This window comes from Canis aureus, chromosome 8 (assembly GCF_053574225.1).
Source record: "Canis aureus isolate CA01 chromosome 8, VMU_Caureus_v.1.0, whole genome shotgun sequence".
Classification (NCBI taxonomy): Eukaryota; Metazoa; Chordata; class Mammalia; order Carnivora; family Canidae; genus Canis; species Canis aureus.
The window spans coordinates 6,748,626-6,765,888 of NC_135618.1; the positions used below are offsets into that span (position 1 = coordinate 6,748,626).

Below are 17,263 nucleotides of genomic sequence, written 5' to 3' on the forward strand. Positions count from 1 at the left end.
GGTCTAAAGGCAGAAATGAACTTGGGTTTTTGTGTGTGTGATTTTTAAAAAAGATTTATTTTATTTATTTTAGAGAAAGAGAGAGAGCAAGAACAGGTGGAAGGTAAGTGAGAGAGAAAGAGAATCCTCTAGCAGACTCCCCACTAGCACAGAGCCCAACACCAGGCTCAATCCAGGACCCTGAGATGATAACCTGAGCTGAAACCAAGAGCCAGATGCCCGATTGACTGACCTAGGTGCTCCAAGATGAACTTGGTCTTTAACCAATTTTTTTGGCATGTTTTTGTAGCTACTTTTCTTTGGAGAGGGGATATTTTTATTTTTTGAAGAGGTAAAATATACCAAATTTCAAAAGTACCAGGGTATTCAGTGAAAAATAAGCCTCTCTTTAATCCTGTCCACAGCTTACCCACCTCCTGTAGGCAGTTGCTTTTAGTAATTCTGTGTATTTGCAAATATATCCATACATTCTTCTCCTTTGTTTTCTACACAAATAGTAGCACACTATACCTAGTTTGGCACTTTCTGTTTTTATTTTCACTTAGTATATTTTGGAGATCTTTCCATAGCAATGTCTGCAGAGCTTCCTCATTCTCTTTAACAGCTGCATAATGAATACAGTATAGCTTATTCAAACTTTTGGTGGTCATTAAGATATTTGCAATCTTTTGCTATTATAAAGACTGCCACTATGAATAGTTGTGCAAATAAGTCACTTCATACTCAAAGGACTATATTTGTAGGATAAGTACCTAGAAATAGAATTACTGAATGTAATTATAAGAACTGCTAGAACTTATGCTTCCTATACATATTTCCATTTTGCTCACCATTGTACCCCAGAACCTACGATAATACTTGGCACATTCTAGACATCCAGTGCATATTCACTGAATGAATTTATGAAGTAAGACGTAAGGCCTATTTTTCATTCTTTCAGCAATTATTGACTCAATGGTACTTTTTATGCTTTTTTGTTTGTTTTTTAAAGATCTTATTTATTTATTTGAGAGAGAGAGAGAGAGAGCACAAGCAGGGGGAGGGGCAGAGGGCGAGGGAGATACAGGCTCCCTGCAGAGCAAGGAGCCCCACCTGGGGCTCAGTCCCAGGACCCCGAGATCATGACCTGAGCGTGGGCAGATGCTTAACTGACTGAGGCACCCAGGCGCCTTTTGGATCTGATGCTTGTCTTATTACTCTGAGCACTGCTTTTCCCAGGATGTCTGACCACTCCCTCTGTCCCTTGGTTTCCCTCTGTCTACACATCCCTTCCCCACTTGACGTGGGGGCAAAACAAAGTTGGGGACATTACATTATTATTTAGGGCAGACCTTTTTTTTTTTTTTTTTTTTAAGAGCATTATTGGAAGAGGGGATAGGAGAAAGGGGAGAGGGAGAGTGAGCGAGCGCATGCGCGAACTCACCTGCGGATCCAGGCTCCTGGGGCTCACCTGGGGCTCCACGCCGCTGGCTCCATCCCGGCGCCCTGAGGTCCAGACTTGAGCCACCGCCCTCAGACACTTAACCCACTGGGCCATCCAGGCCTTTAGGGGAGATTTTTTTTTTTTTTTTAAGACAAAAAGTATTAGGGCTAGAGATCGTCCTCACTAAATGGTCAAAGTATCAACTCACCAGAAAGAAAGGCTCCATTTACACGCATTTTTAAAAAAAGATTTTTAAAAAAATTTTTTTTTATGATAGTTACACAGAAAGAGAGAGAGAGAGAGAGAGGCAGAGACACAGGCAGAGGGAGAAGCAGGCTCCATGCACCGGGAGCCCGACGTGGGATTCGATCCCGGGTCTCCAGGATCGCGCCCTGGGCCAAAGGCAGGCGCCAAACCACTGCGCCACCCAGGGATCCCCCCAAAAAGATTTTATTTATTTATTTATTCATGAGAGACACAGAAAGAGAGAGAGAGAGAGAGAGAGAGAGAGAGAGAGAGAGGCAGAGACACAGGCAGGGGGAGAAGCAGGCTTCATGCACCGGGAGCCCGATGCAGGTCTCTATCCCGGGTCTCCAGGGTCATGACCTGGGTCAAAGGCAGGCGCTCAACTGCTGAGCCACCCAGGGATCCCCAACTTGCACGCATTTAATAAAGTGGCCTCAAACTATAAATGGAACAATCACAGAGTTACAGGGAGAAAAAAAAAAAGAGAGAGAGAGAGAGAGATCTACCATCATAGCAGATCCAACACTCTTTTCGTTACTGATGGTCCCCATAGGCCAGTGCGTCCCGTCCATAAAGGTGTGCATCCTCACCCAGAGCACACCAAGGGTCAGGGGGCGGGTGGCCAGGTGTCCTGACAGGTGCTCCGAATGCAGACGTGGGAAAAGCCCGACGGGGGCACCTAGGAAGACGGCTGACCTACACGCCCAGCAAACCCGAATTGCGCGGAAAGCTCGCGGAAAGCACGCGGGTGTTTCTTTTGCAGAAAGCAATCCACAGCACGTGCAGGTCGTAGCCCTCGAGGCACACACGGAGGGAGCGGGGGAGACAGCCGCAGCCGGGGCCGGGAAAAATCGAAGTTATTGGGCTTATCGAACAATTCCTTGCGTGCAAAAATCCTCCTAATTACCACCCACTTCAGATCTTCGGACTCACGAGGGGCCTCAAGAACAAATTCTTTCTTTCTTTTTCTTTCTTTCTTTCTTTCTTTCTTTCTTTCTTTCTTTCTTTCTTTCTTTCTTTCTTTTCTTTCTTTCTTTCTTTCTTTCTTTCTTTCTTTCTTTCTTTCTTTCTTTCTCTTTCTTTCTTTCTTTCTTTCTTTCTTTCTTTCATTCATTCATTCATTCATTCATTTATTTATTTATTTATTTATTTATTTATTTATTTATTTATTTATTTATTTATGCATGCCATTCAGGCCCTTAAACATCGCTTGAGACTTCGCGACGGCTCAAGGGCGCGGAGGCACCACGAGCCAGAGGGCGGCAGGTGCCCGAGGATTTGCGCTCAGGCGGCGAGGACAGCCCCGCGCAGCCGGCGGGGTCCTCGGGCAGCCGCGCAGCCGCTCCTCGCTGCAGGCGGGAGCGCGGTCAGCTATGCCGCTGCCCGCGAGGGCCCCGGCGGGAGCTTTCTGCGCAGGCGCGCGCCGCCTAAATCCGCCGCGGAGCGCGCCCGAGTTCTCTTTCCGGTCTCAGTCATGGTGAGTGAGGTGGTGCCGCGCGGCGCTGCCGGGGCGGTGTGGCTGCCGCGGGCCCGCGCGGCCGGTCCCTGACTGAGGGTGGTTGAGCGAGAGTCGGGGAGCGGTCGGGGGAGGCGCGGGCCTTGGAACTTGCTTTTTTTTTTTTTCTTTCTTTCTTTTTTCCGGGCACAGGGAGGGTGAAGTATTACTCAGCGTTTCCTGCGGACCTCGCGGCCTCTAATTTTATCTAGGCTTCCTCCTAACAGGCAGGCCTCAAGATTCGCCGGCCCGATTTCTTAACAACTCAAGAAAAAAAGAAAGAAGAAAAAAAAAAAAAAGCCTTGGGCAGTCGGTGCTGCTGCTCCTTTATTATTTTTTAATAATTTTTTAAAAAAAATTTCCTATGTGTCTGTGGGCTCAGAATCTACAAAGTCCTCACCGGTACTGTCTTTGAAGATGCGGTAAATTTTATCTTATTATTTTTAAATTTTACTATTATTATTTTTTTATTCATGAGACACACACACAGACACACAGGCAGAGGGAGAAGCAGGCCCCACGCAGGGAGCCCAACGTGGAACTCGATCCCAGGACCCCAGGGGTCACGACCTGGGTCGAAGGCAGGTGCTCAACCGCGGAGCCACCCGGGCGTCCCCATGCAGTAAATTTTAAACGGGATCCGATGGCAATCCACCAGATTCTCTTTTCTCGGTGGTGGTCATGATGCACCACTTGCAGGGAGTGAACTGCTGCCTCGATCACAAGGAGCTAGGATGAGAAGTGAGCAGGCGACCACAGAGCAGCAGCCTGGTTTCCGGAAGGCTTGTTGCATACGAAGAAATGAAGACTAAAAGCTGGGGGCGAGGAGGCCCGAGGAGCATGAGCATGAACCGAATAGGCGAGGATCCCTAGAACGGTCCCCAGAGAACTGGACTGTAAATCCTGGGCTGGCCACGATCTGATTGTAGGGTTGCCACTTTGTGCGGCGTGCAAGCTTTTAGGTCGTCCTCAACTGGGAAGCTCGGATGTCCTTTTTGGTGTTTGTTGATTTTACTAGGACTCTTAAGTGAGAGAGAAGCAGCCGCAGAGGAGGGTGAAAATGGTCTTGGGTCGATGATGAGCTGGCATGTATTCTGAATCTGCAGTTGGTGATTACTCCTTCAGTTCTAGAATTACTCTGAGACCTGAGAAATACCCGAATCTTTGCAGGAGCCTCAGGGCTCAGGTTGCTTCGAGGCAGATGAGGTGGCGGCTTTTCAAACAGAAAGTTGGCGTGTGGCAAGATGGGATCCGAGTGAAAAAAGTTCTGATGTATATTGGGTATGTGCACTGGGGTCAGGCATTAAAAGAGAAAAAGTTATTAAGTCCCTGCTTTTTATTTGGAAAGGGCACACCGCAGAAGGATGTTATCATCAAGTCAGATGCACCTGACACGCTGCTGTTAGAGAAGCATGCGGATTATATCGCGTCCTATGGCTCCAAGAAAGATGATTATGTACGTATGAGTTCATGTTGAACGTTTATTTTGAAGAAGTGAGTGCACAAACATTAAGTAGGTCTGTATGTGTGGCCCATGTTTTTTTTTTTTTTTTTTTTTTTTTTTTTTAAGATTTTCTTTATCTATTCATGAGAGAGGCAGAGAAGCAGGCTCCATGCGGGGAGCCCAACGTGAGACTCGATCCCGGGTCTCCAGGATCAGACCCTGGGCCGAAGGCAGCACTAAACCGCTGAGCTACCCAGGCTGCCCTACAGTCCATGTGTGTGTTTGTTTGTTTGTTTTTTTTTTTTTTAAATGCTAACTCTTGCTTGCCAAGGACTGAAGATCCTTGAAGTGCAGTGTGTGTAGCTTTGGCCACCTGAGGTTGAGGGTTTATCAGAATTAGCCATGGATCTTAGAGGCTTTGCAAGACAGAATAGATTCCCCATCTGCCCAGATTCTTAAAAGAGGTTTGAGCTACAGAAGAGGCCTGTACTTTTGTAGCTGAGGTATTACTTGCAAGGTCAGTGATGTGTTGGCATGTATTACCTGACTAAACGGCTGATGTGTGATAACACAAGCTCTAGAATTACGCTGAGACCTTGAAAAAGTTTTACCCTCAGTTCAAACTTCTTCTCTGGGACATTCTTAGAAAAAAAGTAATGAAGCTGGAAGTCAGTATTTTTCCTTGTAGTGTCTAAACAACTGGGTTAATTTACCATGTTGGGAAACCTCTGGTATTGATGAATTTGTGACTTGTTGAATTTCCATAACCTTGATGGAGTTGTTAGGACCATGTTTATTTTTTCCCTGGATGTTTAGTTAAAGGGTTAGGTCTTGACTTATCCCTGCCTTTTTTATCTAGTGCTCACCAGCTGATTGACTAAACCCAGAATATGGGTTCACAGCAAACTATTGAGACTATTCACCTGATTGAAAACCGGAACATGGGACTAGCAAAAATTTATTTCTGGACTATTCTCTGTATCAGTTTTTATGCCTGACTTCTGCATACCATGGCCATTTTGGTTTTCAAGAGGTTGTATCATTACTAATAGGTAGTAATACATAGTCCATGTATTAGTAGGATGGATGTCTAATAGTAGTGGATACTCTGAAAGAAAATACTTTCTCCCAAACTTGAGAAAAGTTGGTATATTTTTTACTTCTGCTTCTGATTGGCTCTTAGGAATTAAAGTCCTATTTGTCTGGTCATTGACAGATGTGTTTATTATCTGCATCTCTGATACTACTCCCCATTCCCCCAAATTTGAGAGCCACAAATTTAAAATAAATACTGATGTTAGGATCAATTGAATTAAACAGTAAGTGTGGCTAGTTTTATGTGTTTTATCACTTTGACCCTGCATCGATTCAAACTGGCACATAGAAGTAATTGTGTATTTCAGGAATACTGTATGTCTGAATATTTGAGAATGAGTGGGATCTATTGGGGTCTGACTGTGATGGATCTGATGGGACAACTACATCGGATGAATAGAGAAGAAATTCTGACCTTCATTAAGTCATGTCAACATGAGTGTGGTGGAATAAGTGCTAGTATTGGACATGACCCCCATCTTTTGTACACTCTAAGTGCTGTCCAGGTAAATACTTCCTAAGATTTAGCAGTCTTGCTGTATTCTTTTACCTGAGAATGGAGAAATTGAATTGGGTATTAGTAACGTGACAAAATTAATGTCAAAAAGTTTACCTAATCTTCTCAAACAAAGCCTGTATTCTACAAGGTCAATGATGTGATGGCATGTATTAGCTGAATCCAAAGTTGATGTCAATTGTAAGATTACACTGAGACCTTGAATGGTAAAATGTTTATTTTCAGTATATATAAATAATTTGAAAATCACCAAGTGGAGTTAAATGTTTTAATTTTGATAATAGTGAATATCCAGAATTGTGTATGTTTGTTTCTTTTAAGAATTTTTTTTTTTTTTAAGACTTTATTTATTCATGAGAGACAGGCAGAGACACAAGCAGGCTCCATGTAGGGAGACTGACGGGAGACTCCATCCCGGATCTCTAGGATTAGGCCCTTGGGTTGAAGGCAGCGCTAAACCGCTGAGCCACCCGGGCTGCCCCAGAATTATGGTTTTAAAGTCTACTTCAGTACGTGTAAGTTAGTAAAAATATAAAAGTTTTGCAATGCTAAGTTACAATTTATATGTAGGAAATGATTTATGTTACTGGTTTGGGTTGATACTGTGGCAAAGTAGAAAGTCTGCACGTTTCTAAAAAGTTCATAGTATGTATGAACAAAGTTATGCTTGAAGATTGAAAAGGTAGTTGAAGAAAATCAGAACAAACTTAGCAGTGTTGACATATTTACTTATTTTTTTTATTACAGATTCTTACTCTGTATGATAGTATTAATGTTATTGATGTAAATAAAGTTGTGGAATATGTTCAGAGTCTACAGAAAGAAGATGGTTCTTTTGCTGGAGATATATGGGGTAATGTCCATCTAATCCATGCTACCCAGAATACCAATATTAGAATCTCTGTTTTGGTGTTTATTGTAGTGATAAGGTTTGTTGGAAGTTTTTAGGAGGCTTTGCTAATAATTATAAGGAGATTTTTAAGTTTTTGATCTTTTCAGGTCCCACTAAGCAGCTGGTCTTACTGAAGTTAAATGGTCTGCTGGAAGTTCCAGCATGCACTGTGCTAGTTATATCAGCATACAGGAGAACTGGAACAGAGGGGGCCAGTCTAAGAGATGAGGTAGGTGAAATTTTTTCCCCCACTATTTGGTGGCTTTGTAAAGTTTTTTTTTTTCTTTTCTTTTTTTTTTTTTTTACACAAACTATTTACTGACAAGGGAGAAATACTCAAAAAACTTTACAAACTTACTAGATATTTGAGTGGAGGGAGGGAATAGTACTATACTTGATAAATGTAGATAATCTCTGCTTTAGGGCTGAATACAGTGCAGGCCGGAGAGACCAGCTGCTTCATGGGATGTGAAAATCTACTTTTATGTAATAGGGTAAGTTTATTGTCCTCTTAGAAATTGAATAGTCCTTTTGGTTCTCTGTTATTTTCCCTTTTTGATGCTCTAAGCAACTTAAGATAATTTGCTGTATTTTTGACAATTTTCTAGTTCTTGATTTTCTTAGAAGTCATTTACTTGTGATTTAGCTTTCCTCCTGGCGATTTAAAAGTAAATGTTAAGCTTGAACTCTTGGAAGTTTAACCATGGTAGTTGTACAGTTTGTTTTTAGTTAACTGGCATTATGTACTAGGATCAGATACCTCTAGGAGCACTTAGTTTTCATTTGATTCCTTTTTCTTTTAGGAGAAATAGATACAAGATTCTCTTTTTGTGCGGTGGCAACCTTGGCTCTGTTGGTAAGTTTTGAATATTGTATTGGAATAATTAAAGTACCCGTGATTATTTTGGAATTCAATAGGCTTATTTTTTCTGTTTGTAGGGGAAGCTAGACGCTATTAATGTGGAAAAGGCAATTGAATTTGTTTTATCGTGTATGAACTTTGATGGTGGATTTGGTTGCAGGCCAGGTTCTGAATCCCATGCTGGGCAGGTAATTTATTAATGCAGATTAAAATATGTCAGTTTTGAAGGGATAAGTAGTGTGGTAAACTGGGAAAATAACATTAAAAGCAGTTTGGGTGTCTTTTATATATGAATGAAGTTAATTAAAATTAATGTAACATGAGATGTTATGTAAGAATTGCTTAAATGCAGATAAAGGAAGGCATTTTTACAGTAGCTTGTTTTATATACATTACCTGTTGGTGGAAGCTTTTGGCCCAGGCAAACCTAAGTAGATTTGTTACCATTAAAGATAACATTTTTGGGATGTCCAGGTGATTCAGCTGTTGAGCACCTGCCTTTGGCTCCGCATAATCCCAGGGTCCCGGATCGAGTCCTACATTGGGCTCCCTGCGTGGAGCCTGCTTCTCCCTCTGCCTGTGTATCTGGCTCTCTCTTCTCTCTCTGTGTTTCTCATGAATAAATAAAATCTTTAAAAAAGAGAGATGTTTTTATTTACCATTAGTCACTCCCTTGCCCCGCCCCCCAAGTTTTATTTATTTAAGTAATCTGTACATCGGACATAGGGCTCAAACTCAACAACTCTGGGATCAAGTTCTGTGCTCCAACTGAGCCATCCAGATGTTCCTATTTTCCATTAGTTTTTTTTTTTTTTTTAACAAAATTAAGTTTCCTCTATTGGCACTTGCTTGAAGATTATCAAAGGTCTCTACCATAGAGGACCATTAGTTTTTAACTAAGTAGATGGAACATTCAGTTCCCTACCTATCCTGAACACTTATTTGCTTATGCTAGAGAGATAAATAGTATTTGTACTATTATATATTGTATATGTAAAAGGTAAAATAAAATTTGCTTTAAGAGCCACCTGGCTGGCACTGTCAGTAGAGCATGAGACCCTTGATCTTGAGTTGCAAATTCAAGGCTCCATGTAGGGTGTGGAGAGATTACTTAAAAAAAAAAAAACAAAAAAAACAAAAAAAAAACACTTTTTTTTAAGATTTTATTTATTTGACAGAGCAGGAGCAGGGGGAGCCTGACCTGGGGCTTGATCCCAGGACTCTAGGATCATGACCCGAGCTAAAGGCAGGCAGACATTTACCGACTGAGCCACCCAGGCGCCCCAAAAACCTTTTTAAAAAACTTTGCTTTTAGCCATGAGGAAATGTTGCCAGTAGAATTTCATTGCAGATTTGGATCCTAGAATTAGTATGTTTGGATTTGTTCAGATAGTTATGTTTGCAATTCTGACTTGTTAACAGCAGATTTTTAGACATAAAATGGCATTTTAATTGAGTAGTTTTTATCACTATGTTACAATTGAAAAATTATTATACACATATACTTTATGTCTGTAATTTTAGATCTATTGTTGCACAGGATTTCTGGCTATTACTAGCCAGTTGCATCAAGTAAATTCTGATTTACTCGGTTGGTGGCTTTGTGAACGACAGTTACCATCAGGTGGACTCAATGGAAGGCCCGAGAAGGTATTGTTTCATAAGATACACTGTGTTCTAATAGCTTTTTAATTCCAATAGCTTCTTGTAAACTGATAATGTGCTTTTGCCCCTCCCCTCATTGCAATTTTTCAGTTGTACTTCCTAAAAAATGTCCTGGGCGAAAGTAAAACAACTAGAGTGGAGATACTTATAAGACTCTTGAAGCAAAGATGGGTTTGCTACCTTCTGATAGCTCTTTTTATGACAAAGCTGTCTTCTAATCTTCCTGTCCTGAAGTAGCATCTGGAGTTATCTGAAGGAAAACCAAAAAAATGGCAAACGCTCTTAGCTTTATTTATATTTGTATTCAGACATAGTTTGAATTTTTAAAGTATATAAAAATTTGCCACTGTGTGAAGAAGGCTTGGGAGTCTGCAGAAGTGGTGGTGCCCACTGCCTTTGCCTCTGAGCTCAAAAGATTTGGGGCCATGGCTGCTCCCTTTCTACCCTAAGCTGGAGGAGCCCTGGTGGGACAGTATATATTTCAACTGGGAACTACTTTCTAGTCTGGGCTACTGAGCTGGACCTGCTCTCAACACAGCCACTCATCTAGAGCCCAGAACACTTTGGAAACAGATTTAGACCTTTCTGCATAGGAGCCATCATCCACCAGCCAGAAGTCAGTCAGCCTCCAGAGAACAGGGCACTACAGAACACTGGACGGCTACCTGCCATGGCTGGCTCTTAGCCACATCCATCCAGCTCTGGACACACCCCAGAGCAGAGACGGAGATCTATGGTGGTGGGCACTTCCAGAATGATGCTGTCCTCCCTACCCCACCCTGGATACATGCTACTTTTGAACCATGAACCATGACCATATGGACTTAGGAAAGCTGAAGATCAGCCTGGGAACTTGTTTCTTTGTTTAGTCCCTAATAAGACAATAAATGTTGTTCTTAGAGGCCTTAAAAAAAATGAATGAAACGAAGCTGTTTCCTTGAACATTTAGTTCTAGATCTATACCAGGAAGAAATCAGTCCTGCATTAAAAGCTTTATTTACATCTGGGACACCAAAAGTACTGTTGAATGAACACGTATCTTGTACAGAAATCTCCATGTCTCCTCATGGATGTGAGAGGACAATTTACCAAATCAATGATTTTTTTTTTAAATTATGTCACAAAATTTTTATTTAAAATGCTTATTAAGTTTTTTTAGAAAAACCCAATTTTGACACTTTGATTTGGAGAAAAGGAAATTAAACCTTCCTATCCAAGTCTGCAGTTCTCTTTAGCTCTCACATATTATGTTCTAAATTGGGTCTGTAAAGGCCAGGTAGTAAATGTTTTCAGCTCTGTAGAACATAGAATCTTGTTGGCAAGTACGTAACTATCCTGAAGAGCAGATGGTGCCATAGACCATAAGAAACCAGTGAGCATACCTTTGTTTCAGTAAAATTATATGATACATTTGAATTTCTTATGATTTTCCTATTACAAGACTGTGGTGGTGTTTTTTTAAGACTTTGTATTTTTAAAAAACCACTTAAACCTATAAAGAAACTTGGTTGTAGTCTAGGTTTGACTCCAGGGCTATATCCTGCTGGATCCTTGGCCAAGAATATGATATGGCATGGTGGTGCTTTTATCTGGGATTGTATTTTTGTTTTAGCTTTGCTTGCTTAATATTTAGGAATAAGTTGAGTGGGGAAATAGCCACAGGTAGTTTTCTAGCTAGTTAAGGTCCAATGAAAAACCTGGGCAACTTTTAAGTTAGAAAATGGATCAGGTTTGGGATTGCCAGGAATCTACACTTAGGTAGGACAACTTTTAATGTGCCTGTGAATCACCCATTGATTTTTTTTTTTTTTTAAGATTTTATTTATTTACTCAAGAGACACAGAGACAGGCACAGGCAGAAGGATAGGCCCCACGCAGGGAACCCAATGAGGCGGGACTCAATCCCAGGTCTACCAGGACTACACCCTGGGCCGAAGGCGGTGCTAAACCACTGAGCCACCCAGGCTGCCCTCACCCATTGATTTTGTTGAAATGATTCTTGAATAAAAAATGAGATACTCTGCAACTTTAAACTCAAGTGACCCATGTTTTGAGCAGCCGAGCTTTAGATTATTTTTAAGAAAGTATATGCCTGTCTGGACAGCACTTGTTGAAAATGCTCTTCTTAGGGAAACAGAATATATGTCACCATGGATTTCATGGGTTTTAACCACCAGTTTGTTGGTTTCATTGCAGATACAATGTATAGGGAGGGTTGTCACTGAGTACCTAAACTATGAAACATTTAGCATAGATGTGGATTGAAATGTTTGGTCTTTTTTCCAGTGATCATCTTTAATTCTGAGTAATTGTATTCATGGATTTTAACATCTTGAACTGCATGTCAGCATATCCCTAATCCCCACCACCACCTCATGTTTAGAATAGAAACTAAAATGGTGGCAACTGTGTTTTTTTTTCTCCTAGTTACCAGATGTCTGCTATTCGTGGTGGGTGTTGGCTTCCCTAAAGATAATTGGAAGGCTTCATTGGATTGATGGAGAGAAACTGCGAAGTTTCATTTTAGCATGTCAAGATGAAGAAACAGGAGGATTTGCAGACCGACCAGGAGACATGGCAAGTATAATTCTGACATGTTCATATAATAGTTATGTTGGTTTAAGTTACTTTTCTGGCATTTACAGACTTAGAAATGGTTGATAATCAAAGTATTGCTTAAAAAAGCAGGATACTTTTCTGTTAATTTTTATTGGAGAATATATGAGGGTATAAAACAAGTTCATAGAAATTGTCAAAAAGAGTATGGTAAAGGTTCTATATTTTAAAAAAAAACAATTTAAAGTCATTTTTATTTCAGAAAATTTTAAGCAATTATTTAAGTAAAAATATAATGGAACCCAATATAATTTGTTCAGAAGTAGGGTTTTAGAAGTTTTCGTTTTTGTAATACTCTATAAATTCTTATTTTTTAAATAGGTAGATCCTTTTCATACTTTATTTGGAATTGCTGGATTGTCACTTTTGGGAGAAGAACAGATTAAACCTGTTAGTCCTGTTTTTTGCATGCCTGAAGAAGTGCTTCGGAGAGTCAATGTTCAGCCTGAACTAGTGAGCTAGACATTGATGGAGATACGAGATAATGGTTAGTATAGTTTTGCCATCTTAACATTTCTGTAAAGTGCTTCTCAAATTTAATGACTACTGTGTCACTATTTTGTATATGAATTGTATTAATTTTAATAAATTATGTAATTATACATACTGTAAAATAAAGATCTTTATCTTCAGTTTTAGATTTTTTTCCTGCAATGCTGTTATCCTGAGTACAGTATTTTGTTTCTGCTTAAGTGTATTTATTTGTATGTTTCCTTAACAGTAAACTATTGACTTAAAGTTTAAGTCCTGTGTTCTACTTGATTTTCCCATGTGCTTCTTTCATGTCATATAATAATGGTTAATGTAAATTGACCTGTATCAATGAGAATGTAAAATGATAAACCTATCCATATATGAATTAAAAGATTCACCAGAATAAATGGCTGTTGAAATTTGGGACTGTTTCATAAGTTAATGGTTACTCTGAACTGATCACTAATTTAGGTTAATGATTCATTTCACCATCTTAGAATAGGACTGCAGTCTAGACTACATTCTTGTTTTTAAAACGTTTTATATCAGAATGTACCAGTTAAGTACCGAGGGAATTGTTAGCCTTTAAGGAAATAGAAGTTGATAGTTTTCCACAACATTTTTTGAGTCTTTTTTCCAAAAGACTAAAATGAGTATAAGAATTCTGAGAGTTTTACATTCTTCGGTGAAAATAAAGTAGTTCAGTGAACATTTTTCTGGAAATAGAAGCCGAAATTTTCTCAGGCGTGTTGGCAATGACTCTAGTAGTTTTAAGGATAATGATTAGTGGGGCTCCTGGCTGGCTTAGTTGGTAGTCCTGCCACTATTGGTCTTGGGGTGGTTAATTCAAACCCCACAGGGAGGGTAGAGTTCACTTGGACATCACTCACCAAGATCAATTTTAACATTGTTGAAAGATGCTTACGTGAGATTCTTGAAATGTCTACCATTGTTTTGATAGTTCACTGATTTAAAGAGGGTGAATTGCACTATTTCTGAAAGTTTGGAATTGGATGATGGAACATAACATTTTTAGAGATTTTATTTATCAGAGTGCACAAGCAGGGGGAGCAGCAGGTGGAGGGAGGGAGAGGGAGCAGCAGGCTTCCCAAGGAGCAGTGAGCCCGATGCAGCATGGGCTCTACTGGAGATCATGACAGGAGCTGAAGGCTGATGCTTGCTTGACTGAGCCACCCAGGTGCCCTGAATATAATCTTATTTAAATGGTATTTGAATTTTTTGAAGGTGTTTTGAGGAATCCAGTCATCATGTGGGTAGTCCTCATGTAGGAATCCAGTCACCATGCTCTTCTAGACACCTGATCTACTGAGAATTTAGCAATTGCATGAATTCAGGTCTTTTAAATTGAAGTAGGGTTGATATGTAGTGTACAGTAGAGTACTTATTTTCTCAGTCCCAGCTTTTCTGAAGTTGGTATTATCCATACTCTAGACAAACAAGTAGGCACAACTTAATTACCTGAAGGTCCTTTGTTGCAGAGTTTGGATTTGTATGGTCTCTTCCTAATTAATTTGTACCTACAATATGAGAAATTGGGATCTGAGAGCGATCTCCGTTCTTGACTTGGTCCTTAGGGTGCTGTGCATACAGTCCTATGCTTAATGGGCAAATACCTTGTAATAACCGCCTTGTTGATATGTAAGCTGTAGGAGGCTAATGGCTCCTTTCTGTGTTTTCCCTGTAAGAGCAACTGTTAAGTGAGCTGAACACTGAATTTGTTTACACCGTCATTGGCGTTGGGTGTCCAGTGATGGACAGTGTGTAAATTTAAAAAAGAAGCTTCGTGTGTTTGGGGGTGTGTGGGAAACACTAAAAAGCACCACACACTTTTGGTAAAATACAGTGCTGTAAGAATAACTGGTGTACCAAGTTGGATGGTCCTTGATGGGCTCTGAAGAATTCCATTCAGGTGACCCTTGGAGATTGAGGAGAGCGATCTCCGATTACAGCTGATCCTTGCAGATGGAGGAGAGCGAGGTCCGACGAAGCCCAGAGCCGCAGCCTGCGGCGGGGGTGCGGGCTGTGAGGGGCGGGGCCGGGCTGTGAGGGGCGGGGCGGGGCCGGGCGGGGGGCGGGGCGACGCTGGGACCCGCTGCGCCTGCGCGCCGGGCTCTGCCGGCTCTGCCGGCTCTGCGGCTGCGCACTGCGTTCCCGCCCTTTCGCGGCGACGCCCGCGCGGCCGGTGAGGGCGAGGGCGAGGGCGCGCTCCGGCATGTCTGGCCTCTGCCCGGGCAGCTTGTTGCGGATGCTGAGGCCCGAGGGCTCCTCAGGCTCGCCGTCGGGCCCCGCGGCTTCCCCGGCCCTGGGCGGCGCGGGGCCCCCGGGTGCTGGCCCCGACGGTGGGCGCCGGGAGACCCCTCGGAGCCGCCCCTGCGCGCGGGCCTCGGCCTCGGCCTCGTCCTCGCCCCCGGGCCCGAGCAGCAGCGCCCGCGGCCCCGGCCCGTGTCGGCCGCAGCCAGCGCAAGGCGAGGAGCGCGGGGGGGAGGGGCGGGCGCAGGTGCGGGGGGGGCGGGGGCGGGGGCGGGGGCGGCAGGACCCGTGAGCGGGCCTCTCCTCACCTGAACACATTTAAGTCCTCGGCCTCCGTCCTCCCGCGCAGCTCGGCTGGCTCCTTCGTGTTGGGACTCCGGGCCGGGACGCGCCCCTGTGCCCACCGCGGCGCGGCGCGGGGCGAGGAGGTGACGGGCCGCACCGCTGTTGGCTTCCCGGTCGCCCGTGTCCTCGGTGTCCTCCCGGCCCCGGGCTTCCCGAACGCCGCTCCGCCCTGTGCCTCTCTTACCTTCCAGAGACCTGCCCTGCGCGCCTGCAGCCCTTCCCAAGCTGCGGTTTGGCCTTAGAGATGAGTTTCTTTCTCTAGGCCGCTTGTGGGTTGTGACCGCCGCTCTGACCCCCGGGCTCCAGATTCCTACTTCGCGCTGGTACAAATGCAGTGCGCACCTGGCTTACGAGTAGTACGAGTAGATCCAGCCCTCCAGTCCCTAAACCGGGTTCTTTTCCTTCACCACCGCGTTGCCTGAGGCTTAGAGACCTGTAGGACTTCCACAGTTAACTCACAACAGCCAGCCAGTTAAGAAGTCCTGTCTTTGTCTTTTAGGTCCTGTCTTTATCTTTCATTGTTTTTATTTTTATTTTTAAAGATTTTATTTATTTATTCATGAGACAGAGAGAGAGAGAGGCAGAGACACAGGCAGAGGGAGAAGCAGGCTCCGTGCAGGGAGCCCATCATGGGACTCGATCCCGGGTCTCCAGGATCACACCCTGGGCTGAAGGCGGGCTAAACCTCTGAGCCACCTGGGTGTCCCCCATCTTTTTATTTTATTTATTTTATTTTATTTTTATTTATTTTTATTTTATTATTTTTTTCTTATTCATGAGAATCACAGAGAGAGAGAGAGACGCAGAGACACAGGCAGAGGGAGAAGCAGGCTCCATGCAGGGAGCCCGATGTGGGACTCGATGCTGGGTCTCCAGGATCATACCCTGGGCTGAAGGTGGCACTCAACAGCTGAGCCTCACCCAGGCTGCCCATCTTTATCTTTTAAATAATTATTTTCCCCTTGTGTCTGTACCATTATAGGCTCTCATTATTTTATGTGTGAATTATTGCATCAAATTCTGGCTTTGGTGACTGGCCAGTTGGTAGTACTATTTCCAGATAAAGTGGGTTTTGTAAGAGAGGCAACTTTTAGAGGGAAAATGAGTTGTGTACAGACATGTTCAATGTGAAGAACCTCTAGGATATCCATGGGGTCACGCTGAGGCAATTGAGTATATGGATCTTGGATTAAGAAGAGAAACTTAGGAGAAATTCAGGTTTGGAAGTTACTCTTGTGTTTGAGGTCGGAAGGAAGACAATAAGATACAGTTAAAGGAAGGTCAAGGAAATTGGAGGGCAAGTAAGATGAGTAAGTTTCCAGAAGGAGCTTAGAGTCTAAAAGTAACCTGAGAACAAGAAAACAACCCTTTCTGTCCCTAGTTCCTGGTAACCGCTCTCTTCCGTTGTACCTTTACGTCTACATAATGGAGCACACTGTCCTGGTTCTATACACCTTCTTTATAATGATATCCTTACACCCTGTCCACACCTTTGCAAATCTTTATCAGACTTCTTGGAGTATCTTAGTTTGAATCTGTCATCCAGTTCCTGCTGGTACCTGAATAAAAGAATTTGATTTTATCGCATGATGGGTATGGGGAGACACTGAGGAATGGTGAGAAAGAAAATTTCTTTTTCGGAAAAGATCACTGGTGACGATGGGAAGAATGGATTAGAGAGGCATAATACTAGAATCAAGGAGAACAATTGAGAGACTTGCAGCCCTGAAGAGGATAATGCGCTTAAAATGGGCTAATAGGAGTGGAGATGGAGGGAAATTTTAGTGGTATTAAAAAACTTTTTTTTTAACTAGACTTCTAATTGGGTGTGAGGATTGATTAAAGAATTAAGAATGATTCCTGACTTTAAAACTTAAGTGACAATAGTAGGCCAGTACTGGGAAAAATGAGTTTTGAG

General features: G+C 42.7%; 2 protein-coding genes and 3 non-coding genes across 17 annotated transcripts in view; all 5 read left to right on the forward strand.

Annotated features, from left to right (window-relative positions):
- The first annotated feature begins 3,108 nt into the window (after nucleotides 1-3,108).
- On the forward strand, nucleotides 3,109-13,152 carry RABGGTB (Rab geranylgeranyltransferase subunit beta). 7 transcript variants are annotated; one of them, XM_077905078.1, is made up of 9 exons: nucleotides 3,109-3,146; nucleotides 4,513-4,620; nucleotides 6,012-6,209; nucleotides 6,968-7,073; nucleotides 7,916-7,968; nucleotides 8,052-8,162; nucleotides 9,499-9,624; nucleotides 12,067-12,220; nucleotides 12,581-13,152. In XM_077905078.1, exons 1-9 carry the CDS (start codon nucleotides 3,144-3,146, stop codon nucleotides 12,715-12,717), a joined length of 996 nt encoding a protein of 331 aa, XP_077761204.1. In that variant the 5' UTR covers nucleotides 3,109-3,143; the 3' UTR covers nucleotides 12,718-13,152. The 7 variants fall into 7 exon arrangements, 5 of the variants coding, with proteins under 5 accessions (XP_077761204.1, XP_077761206.1, XP_077761203.1 ...); XM_077905080.1 differs by lacking the exon at nucleotides 3,109-3,146 and adding an exon at nucleotides 3,175-3,586; XM_077905076.1 differs by lacking the exon at nucleotides 3,109-3,146 and having other exon boundaries at nucleotides 3,626-4,620.
- LOC144319830 (small nucleolar RNA SNORD45) lies at nucleotides 4,234-4,312 on the forward strand. The gene has a single exon (XR_013385539.1). It is a non-coding gene; the product is annotated as a small nucleolar RNA SNORD45 (small nucleolar RNA).
- Nucleotides 5,125-5,206, forward strand: LOC144319828 (small nucleolar RNA SNORD45). The gene has a single exon (XR_013385538.1). It is a non-coding gene; the product is annotated as a small nucleolar RNA SNORD45 (small nucleolar RNA).
- LOC144319827 (small nucleolar RNA SNORD45) lies at nucleotides 6,350-6,421 on the forward strand. Its single transcript, XR_013385537.1, has one exon. It is a non-coding gene; the product is annotated as a small nucleolar RNA SNORD45 (small nucleolar RNA).
- A 1,787-nt stretch (nucleotides 13,153-14,939) lies between the features above and the next one.
- Nucleotides 14,940-17,263, forward strand: part of MSH4 (mutS homolog 4) — an 80,666-nt gene continuing 78,342 nt past the window's right edge. For 2 of the 7 annotated variants that reach the window (XR_013384135.1, XM_077905072.1), the window contains exon 1: nucleotides 14,940-15,215. Coding sequence is in view for 3 of the 7 variants with exons in the window: in XM_077905072.1 (XP_077761198.1) it covers nucleotides 14,963-15,215 (253 nt within the window). In the remaining 4 variants the exon portion in view is untranslated. Of the gene's footprint in view, nucleotides 15,216-15,284; nucleotides 15,845-17,263 lie in introns of those variants that run through there. The other 5 variants (XR_013384136.1, XM_077905070.1, XM_077905071.1 and 2 more) reach the window with 5 other exon arrangements.